Source organism: Homarus americanus, unplaced genomic scaffold, assembly GCF_018991925.1.
Source record: "Homarus americanus isolate GMGI-L3 unplaced genomic scaffold, GMGI_Hamer_2.0 scaffold6317, whole genome shotgun sequence".
NCBI classification, from domain to species: domain Eukaryota; kingdom Metazoa; phylum Arthropoda; class Malacostraca; order Decapoda; family Nephropidae; genus Homarus; species Homarus americanus.
The window spans coordinates 8,313,041-8,329,847 of record NW_024730668.1 but is presented as its reverse complement, the minus strand read 5'-3'; the positions used below and the strand labels follow the sequence as shown (position 1 = coordinate 8,329,847).

Genomic DNA, 16,807 nt, shown 5'->3' with positions numbered 1-16,807 from the left:
GCTCCTCTCCCGATTGTCGGATCTCCGGGGTATCAACGAAACTCGCAGGGTATTTCCCTTATATGTAATTGTCGGTTACGCAATGCAGCAGTTATTGGGGTATACCTGTACCTCTTTCTACCATAAATATCATATCAAGTTGTTCTGGTAGATGAACGCTTGTACCCATCTATTAATAGTGTCAATCATTCACGAAAAAATTAATAATTTAAAGTTTAATTACAATTCGCTAAACTGTGGTGATTGCATTTCCAGATACGACTGTAGCAGGTCTAGGCCTAATAATACTTACTGAGATTGGCAGCATCATGAATTTTACCTACACTGTGCAGTACAATCCTCCTGATTATCATTGGGGAGACTTTATTAATGGTACCTGGATGGGAATGGCAGGCCAGCTGGTCAGGAGAGAAAAAGATCTTATCATCAACACCTTTTCTGTCCTCTATGAACGCATGGCTGTTATGGACTTTTCTGTCGTTATCTTCAGTGATTCTTTTAGTGCTGTTCTGAAGGTGGGTGGTGGAAATCACATCAAGCAATTAAACTTGAGGAGTGAGGTATGAGAATGTTGTCAAATTTATTTTAATACTGTGTTTTGTGTGTGTGTGTGTGTGTGTGTGTGTGTGTGTGTGTGTGTGTGTTTTGTGTGTGTGTGTGTTTTGTGTGTGTGTGTGTGTGTGTTTTGTTTGTGTGTGTGTTTGTGTGTGTGTGTGTGTGTGTGTGTGTGTGTGTGTGTGTGTGTTTGTTTTGTGTGTGTGTGTTTTGTGTGTGTGTTTGTTTTGTGTGTGCGTGTTTTGTGTGTGTGTTATGTGTGTGTGTTTTGTGTGTGTGTTTTGTGTGTGTGTGTGTGTGTGTGTGTGTGTGTGTGTGTGTGTGTGTGTGTCAGACATTTAGGATTCAAATCTTAATGAGTATCATTAAAGAATTATATCAGTAGAAGGCAAGCTTTCAGTGGGAGAATTTGCAGGATTATGCTTCATAGAAAGACAGGGTCCATAAATTCAAAGGTTTGCATGAAAAACACTCCTCATAAGTGAAGATTTAAAGAAACAATGGGTTAACTTAAACTGAAGCATAAAAATAACATTATACTGTAAATTACAGTCAAATTTAATTCAGACTTAAAAAGAGAGATTTAGATTTTAAGGTAATTGTCTTTCAAGTTTGCTAGAAGGGAAAAATGTGTGATTGCCTACAACCACACAGTCTTGTTTCACAGGTATTAAACTTCATCAGTAATTGTTTATTAATATTCAAATAACAGTATATTTTCAATTTGAGTGATAAAGTAAACTATTGGTGCTGGTGTACAGATGCCGAAGCCTGAGGCTCGATGGGCGGCTGTGGTGTACCCTTTCACAGAGAAAATGTGGGTGGCACTGGTCATCTCCCTAGCCCTCATCACACTCTTCTTTCACCTATTCATCACCAACTCACCCACATCAGTTTATACCCACAGTAAGTTCTTTTTTTCTTTTTTTTTCTTTTTAATTACAGCCCTTGTTTTCTTATACTCCTAGTGTAATTTTTAACACCCTTGCCCCTGGGCATATGATTATGTGTGTGTACAGTATTTCCACTTTCATACTTTATTTGAATTTATGTAATCAGTACAGTTCAGAAAATTAATGGCTGCATAAACTATAACCATAAATTAATAAGTCATTAAAGCACTCAGATTCTGTACTGTTTTGCATTTAGAATTTTTTAATTTGGGTACGATTATAAGGGACATAGAAGATTGCAAGCGAATTGATAGTGATAGTAATGCAGCAACAACTGTACTGACAGGGGCAGATGTGTTGTCAACGATGGTGTGGCTGATGAGGAGTATTGTGAAGCAGGGTTTCTCCAGCATCCCCAACATCTCTGGCTGTCGCCCCTTCCTCATTTGCTGGTGGTTGGCCACCCTAGTCCTCTCCACATCCTATGTCAGCAACCTCATTGCGTTTATCACTGTCCCTGGACAGCCAAACAAGATACGCACACTGAAGGAGCTGGTTGAGTCACACCACCCGTAAGTATGACAAGCTCAGAATAAAATATGTAAACACTGTATGTTATACTGTATTACTCGAGGTCTATAGAGAGGAGCTCATCCCACACTTGACCCAAAATGCGACCCAGCTTGCGCATGACGTCACTGGGTGGAGAGGTTGAGAGACCGCCCCCTCAGATGGCTGCAGCCACTTCTGTGAAAACTGGTGTCCTCTGTTACATAATGCCCCCTAAGTATATAATGTTTGTGTGCAGCTCTTTGTTCAAACGAGAGGGAAATATACACTTCCATACATTTCCTAAAGAAGAAGAACTAAGATACAGTATGAGAAAAGCCAACATAAATACAGTACTGCTAATGCTCGGCTGTGATCGGTGGATATTGAACAGTGTTGCCAGAAGCTGACAGAATCTGCAGTCCATTGTAAAGATAGTTTGATAACTATTGAATATGAATCTTATATATTTTTTATAAGTTTACAATAAATTTAGCACTCCATCTCCTCTTCTCTCTAAGATCATAAGAATGGAAGAAACTTCAGTGGGTCTATTGGCCCATACTAGGCAGCCCCATTTACACCCAACCCATACCTGTCACTTGTCATGTGAGGTCATAACTCCTGTCACCTCATGGCTACATTATTAATATAATGAACACAACAGGGAGGAAAGGATATCATGTAGGCAATTGTATATTTGCTATCGTATTTCCACACGGACCTCGCCCGCAAGCCACGCCCCTCGTTTAGAGCTACAAATAGGCGATTGGTTCATAGAAAGTGTTCGTGGAGCTCTCCATTTATTCAAACTAAATATGTTCACAGTTGGAAAGCAGAACTGTTATTATCTAAAATAATGTTAAATAACTGGACTATCAAAATGCTTTCAAGGCTGTCATCAGAGACATATGTGTTGAGAGAAGAGGCCAAAAGAGAATTGTGCAAGAAATTGAGTACCGGTTACCTGATGTACTGTAAGAGAAAGAACCTGAGGAAGAGACCAGTTCTGATCACTGAGGATCTACAACATCAGTTGGATGATGTTATGAGGGCGAGAGATGATCTTCTCATTGAAAAATAAAAGAGGATGAGAGAAGGAGAGGATTTATTTGCATTAGCAGATAGAAAATGCTGTTATTAAGGCTACTGCTGCTATTAAAATATATTCTTAGTAGTTATTTTTTCCTCATCTCAAGTGAATTTTTTCTTGACTGGTAATCCTGTAATATGGGCCCTGGTCTGATGAGGATATCAGTCGAGCAAAGACCATTCACAGATTAAGCTCGAAAGCTTATCGCTACTTGTGTGATAAAAGTAAATTTCCTTTCCCGTCTGTCAGTAAACTGCATCATTGGATTTCTAAGCTCAAAGTAGAAGCAGGGGTGTTGCATGCAGTTCTGCCACTGCTATACCATAAATGTGAGTCTATGGATGACAGTGAACATCTATGTGTTTTATCTTTTGATGAAACAAGTCTCAGTGAAGGTAACCCTTGTCTTGTGATGTCATAACTCCTGTCACCTCACCTTACACCTGTAGGTGGAGGCAGCACCTGTGATCACCTGCTCTAATTACCACTCCCTTATAATCTGGTGTTAGTGGCAGTAACACCTGTCAGGTGAGGTCACCTCGCCTCCTGTCACCTAATGCCTATATTATAAATATATATAGAGCACTTACTTAAATACATAGGTAGAACTGAAATGTATTGTTTTCTTTTACTTTTTACTTTTATCCTCTTAATCACTGATCGGCTCATTAGCCGCTTGGGCAGTCGGTCACGTCTCTGTTACCCACTATTGGCAAGTACTGGGGGTCCTCGTTTTCCGCTGTTAATTGGGGCTGGAAAATTGCCTCTAATAACGTATCCACTTAAAGCGGGGAATTAATCCCATAAGAAATAATGGAGACAGGTCAAATTGGGACCATGACATTCTACATGACACTCAAAAAAAATTTATATGATATCTTTTAACAATTTACCTTAGGAACAGTTATTAACATTTGATAACACATTATTTTAAGAAATAATTTAACTTTATAAGTTATTTAATGTCCTTAAAGTTCATTGGGGTCGGTGCAGTAGTCTACCCTCTGACGTCAGCAAAGCTCCATCCACCTGCGCGCAGGTTGACCTCTTCGATTGACCTTGGTATTACTCACAACAGTACTTAGGTTGCACTCCACAACTAACCCACACATTAGGATGATGAGGGGGTTGCTTTAAAGCATTCCATACCAACACTTCAGGGTTATAAAGAGGTAGTTTTAACATTCATAAACCCAATCTTGGGGTGATTAAGAGGTGCAGTAGCTTTAACATTCCTTATACAACATTTTCCACCCACACCTCAAGGTTATAAACTAAATAAACACATTAATTTACAGTGCCAAGGCTGCCCCCCCCCACCCCCCACCTTCAAAAATTGCTTAACATTGTTCACAGTTTCAATACCATAAAACAAGGGAGGATCCAGGGGGGGTCCTGAGTTCGGGACCCCCCTTTTCACCAGAAAATTTCAATACTTTTCTTTTATGCAGTATTGTACTCGGGTATTTTTGTATAGTAAAAAGTATTTACTATTGACTTCAGAATATCTCCTAATATCAGGTGCGCATGGCTTCAAAACAGCCTCAAAATGCCCATGATATTGGTCAGATTTAAAAACTAATAATCTCGGGGGCGCCCCCTCCTGTAATGGGTGGGCTCGCTGCGTTCGCCATGTTCCCCCACCCACAACTTCTTGGATCCCCCCTTTTGATATTTCTGGATCCGCCCCTGCATAAATATTCCCTAACTTGCTGACCAGGGATATGGAGTTCAAAGTTATAAATTTAGGTAAATTGCAACCTTTGAAGCTCTTTTACCCAATTTTAAGCCCTTTGTTTTCTAAAAGTTTTGGATACTGTGTGTCTGTGTGTCTGTCTGTCTGTCTGTCTCTCTGCCTGCCTGTCTGCAGTAAGATCACTTTTATGTGGTCGAAAACACAATTATAGTCACAGATCAAAACAAAAACAAACTATACAACCTCTTATGGTCACTGCATGGAATGTCAGAACTACCCTATTGGCAAAAGAGCTGTCTGGGTATTACATTGACATAACAGCCATTAGTGAGTCCCGGGTCGCAGACGAGGGTCAACTCACAGAACAGGGGTCTGGCTATACTTTCTTCTGGAAGGGTAAGCCTGCTGCAGAGAGAAACCACAGGCTAACTGAAATGTATTTTGCGATCATCTAGTGCCCCATGACGCTCCCGGTCTCACTGAATCACACACGTCAGGCCCTTTTCATCAGTACATACGCCCCAACACTGGATGCAGAGGATGACATCAAGGAAGCCTATATGCTGACCTTTGTTCCAGAGAATATAAGGTTGTGCTCCCTGGTGACTTCAATGCCAGAGTTGGCAGAGATGCTAACATATGGCAGGGAATCACAGAAAGAAATGGACTAGGCAAGTGTAATCCCAGCGGCCTACTCCTACTCAGCACAACCTCACTATCACCAATACCTTGTTTAGGTAGGCCGACAAGTTCAAGGGTTCATGGCAACATCCACAATCCAAACACTGGCATCTCATTGACTACATCATTTTCAGAGAAGAAGATCCTCGAGCTGTCCTCATCACCTGAGCCATGCGTGGCTCAGATCACTGTGACATTGGTCATCGGCTCGTCAGAGCCAATCTCTCACTTTATGTTGCCCCAAAACCGCGAAGGTAACAGACCTCCAGAAGAAGTTTTAATACTAAGCGTCTGGAGGATCCAGCAGAAGCACATGATTTCAGAGAGCAGCTCGAACATGGGCTGATAGACAATCCGACAACAAACAACCCAAATCCCAGTGCCAAATGGGGTATTCTCGACAGTGTCATAACAAAAACCTGCAGAGAGACCCTTGGTCAGATCGAAAGAATACACCAGTACTGGATTGATGAAAATTACTCGGAAATGAACGTACTCGTTGATGATAAACGTGCTGCTTTAACTGACTGGCAGAACAACCCTCAGTAGGAACTTTGTAATCTAAAGAACGAATGGTTGAAAAATAAAGTATGTGAAACAAAAACTTTCAGATCGACACAAGATGCATGGATTTGTCAATTCCACTAAAACATTTTGTGGGTAATCACCCATGGCACAGCTCCCCTCTGCTCATCTGATGGCAACTTCCTAATTAAAGATGAAGAAGGCATCCTTCAGCACTGGAAAGAGCACTACCATTCACTGCTCAACTGAAGGCCTTCATCGACCTAACCAAGGCCTTCGACTCAGTTAACAGTGAAGCCCTCTGGCGGACCCTCAACTGTTTTGGCTGCCCTCCAAAATACATCGCCGTTGTGAGGCGACTCAACGATGGCATGAATGGCAGTGTTTTGTACAATGGCACCCAGTCTGAGTTCTTCCCCACCCAAATGGGTGTAAAACAAGGGTGTGTACTGGCACTAACTCTCTTTTCCATTTTCATGGCTGCTTTCCTTATTCGTGCTAGTGCCAATTTAGCCGATGGGGTGGACTTCCAGTACCGGGTGAAAGGGGGTCTTTTCAACACAAGACGACTCCAAACAGGAACAAAGGTATCTGCAGCTTCCATTATACTGAACTTCAGTATGTAGACGACCTCACCCTCGTCGCTCACTCTGAACGCGACCTACAGGAGATCCTAAGCACCTAAGCAGATGCGTATGCACACTTCGGCCTTGAGGTGAATTTACGTAAGACTCGGATTCTTTTTCAGCCTCTCTCAGGTTCAACCACACCTCCCCCCATCCATCCAGTTAACGGTACTACCCTCTCTCTTGTTACCTACTTTCAGTATCAAGGCTCCCACCTGTCTACCACCGCAGATATCGATAAAGAGATTCAACATTGGATCAGATGTGCATCTCAAGTCTTTGGCAGACTCCGTACTCTTCAGTTGTAGGGAGCTGAAATTATATACAAAGTTGCACATATATTGAGCAATGTTCCTCCCCACCCTGCTATATGGCAGTGAGACATGGGTCACATACGGGAGGAGCCTCAATGAGCTTGAAAACTTTCACCGTCCTCCGAGTTTGCTTAGAAGACAAGGGAACAAATGCCAGTATTCTCAATGACACCAACTGTAAGAGCATCGAGGCTACCAATACCCATGAACAACTACGTTGGATTAGCTATGCTACCCGCATGGACGACAGTAGACTGCCAAAGCAGCTACTTTACAGTCACATTGCGATTAGTAAACGTAACGTTGGCGGGCAAGGTAAGAATAGTTTTATAACAAACCTGAAAAAGCGCCAAATTGACCCCATCACCTGGGAGATGATTACTCCACACCGTAATGTTTGGAGGAGCACCATACGAGAAGGTGTCAATACTTTCATATTATCCCGGCTATATACCGAGGTAGACAAGAGCCAACTCTGCAAAGAAGCTGCCGCACTTATGTAGCCCTCCACACGTGTAACATCTGTGGACGATTCTGCTGGTCCCGTATCGGCCTCTCGAGTCACCTCAGAGCTCACCAACGTAGGTGACATCTTGAGAACTCGTGTCATTGTATCATAGCTGGATGATCGTCATAGTCGATTCCGAGTGACAGCAAAGTAGTAGTAGTGTGTGTATGTGTGTGTGTGGGCACGCTCATGCATGTGCATTTTTTTTGTCTGAAACTTTTGGATTAATTAAACCTGTTAATTTCCAGTTCCGAGATAGTGTTATAATTTCCCAAAATACTTTTACAGAACATTGCATGTATGATTCAAGTTGTATGTTTCAGGTTGTACATTGCAGATTACGGGTCCTTTATTCCTAGTTACATGGCGACTTCAAATGATCCTCTGTACTTAAAGATGTCACAGAAGCTCAATTATCTGCTGGAGTACTCTGATATCATTGACCAGGTCTACCAGAGTGAAGCTGCCTTCCTCGAGGGCACTAATTACATAGAATTCTTAAATATTCCTTTTGAATATTACTATGTGAGAGAAGTAATATGCCCAGTTCACGTAGCCTGGGCTTTCCAGAAAGGAACACCATGGGTATATGTGTTTAACAGGTATGGTTTCTTTAATACTGTAAATTTTGGGGACATTTATAATCTAGTTGACAAAGAGAGCATAATTATATGCAGTGGAACAATTCAGTGCAGTATGTACATAATTATATAACTGAGTGTCTGGGTTTGAGAAGAAGAAAAAAGAGGCTAAATTGAAAGGGTTTTTGGATGAAAGATTAGATCACCAGGACCTTTATCATGTATGTGTACTACCATTGGATAGGAAAAGTGTTAGTTATGAGAATAACTTTCTTTCAGTTATTGTTTACTCTCAGTGATGCCCCCCTCCATCGACACACACTCACACACCTCAGTACCCCAGGCTCCCTTTCAACAATACTTTGGTAATCTTCAGTATCAATGATTCAGAGTACCCTCGGGTGTGTTTTACCAATCGTCCAAGGTCTTGTATCTCTCTGGGACTCAGTTTTTAATTTCATGCATCCATCCCAGTCTCTCCTTCCCAGGGCCCTCCATCCCTTAACTGTGCCCATTAATATTTCTGTTATTTCCCCTCATCCTTAATTACAGTACAGTATATGACAAAAGTATCTAATTTTTCTTTTTCACACATTTCAAGTAGAGCATTTGGCTTGAAGTTTTTGCTAATCTTAGTACTACTTCATTTGTTTTCCTGTCAGTGTAGCTTATTCTTAGCAATTGCCTATAACACCACATTTCAAGGGCCTGTAAGTGTCTATGCTTCTGAGCCATACAATAGTGCTTACCATATAAAGCTTTTCAGCAGCAGTTTTCTCAAAATGAAGTTACTGTCTCTCTTCATTAGGACTTACCATATTATTTTTTTCATTTCTTCTATACATCTACCATCACAGCTGATGTTACTTCCCAAATATTGTACACAAAATTTTCCACTTGTTTAAGTTCCTGTTCCCTAACATAATTTTTATTTTAGGACTTATTTCCAACTTGGAAACAACTATTATTTTCGTCTTTACAGCATTGACTCTAAAACCATATTTTTCACCTTTTCCCACTCATCTGTTAACAAGTTTTAGTAATACCTCCTCACTATCTATGATATGGGCAGTAGTATCAACTGCATAGCGTATTTATTATATTACTTTACCATTAACTTTTTGTCCGTAATTATCACTCACAACTTCTGTCATTAAGAATTCTGAATATATATTATACAATGTTGGAGCTAGAACACAGCTTTGTCTTACTCCCTGTCTAATTGTGAACCATTTAATAAATTCATTATTTACTATCACTGCAGCCTCCTGTTGCCAGTAAAAATTCTTTTAAATTCTAACATCTTCAATAATGCTTATTTTTCCAAGATTTCTTTTTTTTTATCAACATATATCTTTGGACCTCTAACGCCCTTTCACTCAAAATTCTCGATCCAAAAATAGCTTTTGTAGTTGCTTTTTCCCTTTCTAAATCCAATTTTCTTTTCAGATAACTCACTTTCAATTCTGAACTTTAGTCTACTTAAAATTATGTTTAATAAAACTTTACAGGCATGACTTATTAACATCCGGGATCATACACTCATAAGTCTTAAGGCTAGGTGGCAAAACGTTTATGTGTGGTACCAGTAACCAGAGAACAAATGGCAGTATATGGTTCTGCCTCAGTAAGCAGTGAGTGTGTCAGTCCCAGATTCTATTTAAAAATGGCCACCATGGCATTTGCGCCGCTGTCAAAATATACTGTATATTTTTTACAACCTCACTATTTATTCTGATGAAGTGATAAAGTGGTGTGTATTGAAATATTTATAATGAAATACCCTGGAGTGAAATATTTTTTAATTTATGAGACGATGGTGAAATGCCTACTCACAATACAGTCGCACATACCACACAAAAGCCTTTTGTAATACAGTATATAGGCCTAGCTTGGGAAAATAATAAGTGATAGTAAAATGTAGTGCAGTAGAGGCTTGCATATGGTGAATTATAATGAATATATTGTGCATATTTGATATGTATTCGTAATGCCATCACCATTGTCATGCATTTGCCAAGGCTTACCTCGTCTGAGTGATAAGTGGACATATTGCCAAATTTTCATTTTTTGTCACAGAAACTTCTAACTGGTCTATTTCACATCCTTAGTATGTGTACAGTAATAATCCATAAAAAAATACTTTAGCAAGATTTTGACTAAAAAACAAGCAAGGAAAAAGTATGCGTACAAACATTTTGGCAACTGCTCGCTTAACCACCACTTATTTTTATTTTTTATTCTGTAACTCCATTACTTTTTACATTATCTTTTTTTCTGATTACACCACCTTTCTCATTTTACTTTTACTTTATTTTTATCCTCTACACCACTGATCGGCTCGTTAGCTGCTTGGGCGGCCGGTCACGTCTCTGTTACGCACTGTTACTGGGCATGCACTGTCTCGTGAATGTATCTTAACCTGCTACAGTGCTGGTCAAGTTTGGTCTTGAAACAGCTCGCACTCGGTGCCATCACAACACACTCCGGTTGTTCCAAGAGTTCACAACTCTCATTCTTTCTTACCATGTGCATTTTATACTGACTAATGCATGTGGGTACAGCAGGAAGAGGAATCAACAGTAAACTCTCACTTTTCACTTCTACCTAATTTTTTTTTTTAGGGCTTCATGTGATTTTCAGCCCTTTTTTTATATTGGAAAGCATCATTTGCTTAAATATTTGACAATATCTTAGCTACGAGTAGCGCCCTGGGAAAATATTATCTTCTTTGCGATTTCTCGTCATTCTGCAGGGCTCTAAACAGAGCGAGCGACAAGTTTATTAAATAAATATCAGGCGATCCCGAGTGTGTTAAGCTTATTGTTCTAAACTGGGTACACTCCAAGGATCCTGGCTTATTAGGTAATAATGCAAATATTTATTTTTTAAATCTATAGGAAGGTCTTCTTTGAAGTAAATATAGTTACTGTACATTCAGTACTGTACATTGTATTTAGTCGAACAGTTTATCCCATTCTTGCCCATTTGTTTTATAAAGTCTGCTGCAAGCCGACCAACTCCACAAGCTTTATCATTTTTCACTTTGTTTACAGCTTCCTCAGTTTGTTTCCAGAATTGACATTTCGATCGTTATTTCCATTAAGTTTCTTACCTCTACTCTATCCTTATTGTTCTTCTGCATACTCTGCCCATCTCTCTTTTACTACCTCTGCCTCAAACAGGATCTTATTTTCTTTGCTTTTAATAGTCCCACCCCTTTTTTTCTGGTTCTTTTGTTTATTCTTTCTGTACATTTGCTATAATTATGTATTCTGTCTTCATTTTCAGTCACCTTGCATTTCTTTTCTGGTCACCTTTTTTTGGCCTGTCTGCATTCCCTTTGAATTTCTATAATATATTTTTTTGTAAGCCTCACTTCATTTTCCCATTTTTCTTTGTCTCTACGCTTTCTTTAAACTTCCATTTGTCATCCACTTACTTTTAGCCTTGTTCCTCCTATGTCCTATAAATTTTCCCCATTCTCTAACATTACTTCTTTGTGATTATTAAATTGTTGTTCTGGTTTTGTTCATCAAAGTCAACCTCTAGCAGTACTTAAAATCTTTTTTTTATATCAATTTCATATTCTACCCCTGGCCCTGTTTTGAGCTTACAGTACAGTAGACCCTTGCCATTTGCGATTCGCGGTGGCTAACTTGTGAGCCTTTTCCCGCAGCGCAATGAGTCACCCCATGTGCCTGCAGCATCTCCTCTCCCTCTGTTCGCGCTCAACCATTGCCTGTGCTGTTGCAACTTTCTGTGTGAAAATGGCCCCTAAAAGAGTGCCTTGTGTCAGTGCAAGTGATGCTAGTGGAGTGAAACGTAAAAAGCAGACGTCAGTGATGACCCTGACAAAGAAAGAGGGGAAGAGTGCTGCCACAGCTGGTCGGTTGTTTGGCATAGGTATACAGTAGTTCACTAAAGTTAGTAGAAGTTGCTATTCACAGTTTTGCCTATTTGCACCATTCCTTGGAAGCTAACCCCCACGAATAACAAGGGTTTACTGTATATAAATTCCATTTGATTTTTTTCAAAGATTTAATTTTTGAAGTTTCAGCCTTACTAAACTCATAACTGGGACGTGATCTGACCCACAATCCGCCTCTGAATAGGTCTTGGTTTGGGTTATTGAATTTCTGAATTGTCCTGAATTTAAATGTAATTTATTTGATTGCTGACTACTGTATGTTGTTTACATTGTCCTGGGGTGAGAACCCATGTATTATACAGGGTATAGAGATGCCTGGGGTGTTGTTCAAACCATTTACAGTACAGTATTTGCGATTATCATCTAGTTTTCCTTACAAAAGTCAATTAATAAATCCCCTCTCTCATTTCTGTTACCCCACCAATGTGGTCCTACTTCTGGTGCTACTTTCCCTTTCCCAACTTTTGCATTTAAATCACCCATTATAATCAGACATTCAATAAATGTCAGTGTCTTTTGCTTTCTTTAAATCTTCATAATTTTTTCTAAGGCTTCATCTGTATTCCCAAGTCCATGGGTTTAGCATTAAACTTGACTTACAAAACTCTAATTTGACACTGCCCAATATCCCTTCACACACACACTCTCTTTCTCTCATATGATTTTCACCACCTGAATATATGAAGTAAGAATCTTCACTGCTAATGCTGTTTGAACCTGTCCATCTTACTTTACTTAATCCCAGAATGTCCCTCTCCAATCTTTTAATTTTATGCTCACATTTATCATTATACCATTCAGATAAATATCCCTTCAGGGAAATCATTGGACAGATATGAAGTCTGGATGTAAGATGGAAGACAATAGGCGCTATAGAAATTAAATTTGTTGGGCAGTACAGTACGTATATGAGATTTATAAAATGTTGAAAATAAGAAATACAAAAGTACAGTAATGAGATCGGGAAGTGAAAGAAGTGTGAGCTGGGTCTGCTCAGGTGGTATGGACATACAGTACTGTAATGAGAGGTGAAATATTAGTGAAAGAATATGTGTAAATCGTAAATGGAAGGTAAGGGGAAAAGAGAGGCAAAGATGATGGAATAATTAGGTGAAGGCTGCACTACAAGTAACATTGATGGACATCCAGGAAGCAGTAGTGTACACATTATAAATAAGTGGAGAACATGGGTGATGCCAGCATGTACAAAGTGATGGGCAAGCAAGATTTAGGTCCTTGTTGTGGAAGGGGAGTACCATAGCATTCCTCACCCTCTACAGCAATAAGAATGAAAGAATTATAATAAATTAAGGAAAGAAGGAAACATGTGTGTGTACAGGCTTGGAAAAAATATGCAGTGTTTATGCAGTAAAAGTATGGTTTTGCTAGTTAAAGAATATGAATTCATAGAAAAAAGAACAAAGTATAGAAAGAAGTTAAAGCTTACTTCTGAACTGTTTCTATCCTTAATGTATACATACAACTACAGTACAGTACATCCTTTCCCTTTACCTTACATGTTCTTTCTTCATCCCCTGCTCTTTGTCTCCTCTGACCATATCTCTACTGATTAATTTCTCACCTTCACCTCAAGACCCAGTGGCGCACACATCAGGTGCCTTTGCATGCAAGTACAAAGTTTACACACTAAAATGTAACATTCATATACTGTACCGGAGCTTCTTTAAAATTAAAGTTTCTGTAAAACTCTTCCAGGTATCTGACGAGAATTAAGGAATCGGGTTTGAGTGATAAATGGCGTCAAGATGTGGTGAAAAATTTCCGGCTTTCCCGAGGCAAGTCCCCCTGGACAAAGAAGTCAAAGGACACATCACAACGAGCCCTGTCCCTGACTGACCTGCTGAGTTCCTTCTTTATTCTAGTCCCTGGGATAATTGCAGCTTTATTCACATTCATAATTGAAAGGGTAGTTGCTCATAACACTGTTAGTAAGTAAATACATATACTGGGCAGTAATAACAGATTTTAGTTTTATGATGCTGAGATGATATGTAGGTGCACCTGTTCCCTATCCTTTTCCCATCACATCACCTCACCATTCTGCAGATTGGAGTCAAGAGCATTTTATTTGACACTTGAGTAATAAAACTATAAAAATGTAAGAAATGCTTGCATTCAGAGATAGTAGAGGACTGCCTGTTTTGCATCCTTAGTCTAGCTACTATTGCAAGGTTCATTTAGGCCATTCTGGTAGCTTTACTACAGTTTAAACAAAACGAGTTGCTAGATTTCACAAAATGCGCATGCCACTGTACCAGATGGAACTGTGGCCAAATGTACATATGATTTTTCATGACCGTGCATAATGATAACTGATCAGTGGTGAAGAGGAAAAAGGCATGAAACAGCTGAAAATTTAGTGTCATGAAAAAATGCTGTCCCTCACTCAATCGAAGTGAAGGGATATGTACCCTGTACCTCTGTTCTCCCTTATACAAGTAATCAATGTCTATGGGCACCTCTTGGCCTAATCAAGGCAGTTTTCCCTCTGGTGTTCATTCTGTACGTAATGTTACCTGGTAGTTTTTTATAGTTCAAAACATGTGATTATTGAGTATTTAGAATTATCCATTACAATATGTTCCTGTAGCCAGCTGAAATTACCATTTTTCGATGTGATAAATTTTCATGAAAGTATAGATTCTAACCGTTACATAATATACACTCATGCTGTGCTATTATATGATCATAATAGTACCATTACCCTTAGTGAAAAAAAAAAACTTTGCTTCTCACAATAAGTAGAAAGAGACTGACCACATGCTAATGAAAATTATGTTGATGAAGCTGTATTAGGTCTGCATCATGCTAGTGGTGTAATACAGTAGCTGTAATTTGAGAGCTTTGTATAGCAATAGTTTAACAATTTACCTTAATTCTCAATAATTTATATTTTATGTGTTCACAACTTGCTTTGTAACCAATGAATTTTTCTTCTGGATAAACTTTTGTAATTGTTTTTTTTTTCAAATGTTGTATATGTTAAAAATTATTTTCAATTCAGTGTAACTTCAACGGGATATATGATGTTTGTGGCAACTTGGGGATGTGTGATGCTCTTAAGAGCTATTTGTCTCTGAGGAGGTTGAATGATCTCCCATAAGGTCTACGTGAATCTTCTAGGGGTGCTCATAAGTTGCTAGTTGTGTACAGTTAGTAAGGGCAATGTGATGACACCAAAGGCTGTCTGTCACTGCTAGGGACTGTGAGGCTGCCAAGGGCTGGGTGCTGAGGCTTGTCTGAGCCCCCTACTATAGAGGTAGTTGGGTTACCCTTATGGAGCCCTGTGTACACAGGTAGTAGTAGAACCATAAGGGCAACCTAACCTAGCAGTAGCCTCTGGTGTCAATCATTACAATAAATATTGCAACTATTTGTATAATAACTTAATGTGGCGTATAAATAAAAAAAAAACATTTTTCGTTGTTTATATTAATCCTAAGAGAAAAGTTGAAACCAAAAGGGTTCTAAAGGCAAAAATGATAGAGACCAATTTTTCTACTTCCCGAAAATTAGAAAATCTAATTACGATCTCTTGAGAATTGGACGGATCGTAAGTATCTACTTGTAAGTTATTTTTTTTCTTAAGTTCGAACTTACGATCTTTCGAATTCTCAAAAGATCGTAGGTTCGAACTTAAGAGAAAAAATAACTTACGAGTAGATTCTTACGCTCTTTTGAGAATTAGAAAGATCGTAAGATCGAATTCTCAAAAGATCGTAAGTATCTACCTTTCGAGAAAAGTAGATTTTCTACTCTTAGGGAAATTAGATTATCTAATTTTCATGAAAGTAGATTATCTAATTTTCGGGAAATCTACTTTCCTGAAAAGTAGATACTTACGATCTTTTGAGAATTCGAACTTTCGATCTTTCGAATTCTCAAAAGATCGTAAGTTCGAACCTAGGAGAAAAAAATAACTTACGATCTTTTGAGAATTAGAAAGATCGTAAGTTCTAATTCTCAAAAGATCGTAAGTTATTTTTTTATCTTAAGTTCGAATTACGATCTTTCTAATTCTCAAAAGATCGTAAGTATCTACTCGTAAGTTATTTTTTCTCTTAGGTTCAAACTTACGATCTTTTGAAAATTAGAAAGATCCTAAGTTCGAATTCTCAAAAGATCGTAAGTATCTACTTTTCGGAAAAGTAGATTATCTAATTTTCGGGAAATCTATTTTCTTGAAAAGTAGATAATATACTTTCCCGAAAAGTAGATACTTACGATCTTTTGAGAATTCGAACTTACGATCTTTCTAATTCTCAAGAGATCGTAAATTCGAACTTAAGAGAAAAATCACTTAGAAGTAGATACTTACGATCTTTTGAGAATTAGAAGGATCGTAAGTTCGAATTCTCAAAAGATCGTAAGTTATTTTTATCTTAAGTTCGAACTTACGATCTTTATAATTCTCAAAAGATCGCAAGTATCTACTCGTAAGTTATTTTTTCTCTTAATTTCGAACTTACGATCTTTTGAGAATTCGAACTTATGATCTTCCTAATTCTCAAAAGATCATAAGTTTGGACTTAAGATAAAAAATAACTTACGAGTAGATACTTACGATCTTTTGAGAATTAGAAAGATCATAAGTTCGAATTTAAGAAAAGAAAAATCACTTAGAAGTAGATACTTACGATCTTTTGAGAATTAGAAGGATCGTAAGCTCGAATTCTCAAAAGAGCGTAAGTTATGTCTTTATCTTAAGTTCGAACTTACATTTTTTCTAATTTTCCAAAGATCGTAACTTCGCACTTAAGAGAAACAAATGACTTATGAGTAGATACTTACGATCTTTTGAGAATTAGAAAGATCTTAAGTTCGAACTTCAGAT

The 16,807-nt window shown here is 38.6% G+C and overlaps 1 protein-coding gene across 1 annotated transcript; it reads left to right on the top strand.

Annotated features, from left to right (window-relative positions):
* The first annotated feature begins 1,323 nt into the window (after nt 1-1,323).
* LOC121867135 (glutamate receptor 2-like) lies at nt 1,324-15,308 on the top strand. The gene is made up of 4 exons (XM_042366888.1): nt 1,324-1,461; nt 1,795-2,020; nt 7,764-8,042; nt 13,669-15,308. The coding sequence occupies exons 1-4, from the start codon at nt 1,371-1,373 to the stop codon at nt 13,907-13,909; spliced, it is 837 nt and encodes a 278-aa protein (XP_042222822.1). The 5' UTR covers nt 1,324-1,370; the 3' UTR covers nt 13,910-15,308.
* The last annotated feature ends 1,499 nt before the right edge of the window (nt 15,309-16,807 follow it).

Coding starts and splice junctions, on each gene's coding strand:
- LOC121867135 (XM_042366888.1), top strand. CDS start 1,371: ATGTGGGTGGCACTGGTCATCTCCCTAGCCCTCATCACACTCTTCTTT. Junction 2,021..7,763: donor CTGGTTGAGTCACACCACCC/GTAAGTATGACA, acceptor TGTATGTTTCAG/GTTGTACATTGCAGATTACG. Junction 8,043..13,668: donor TGGGTATATGTGTTTAACAG/GTATGGTTTCTT, acceptor AAACTCTTCCAG/GTATCTGACGAGAATTAAGG.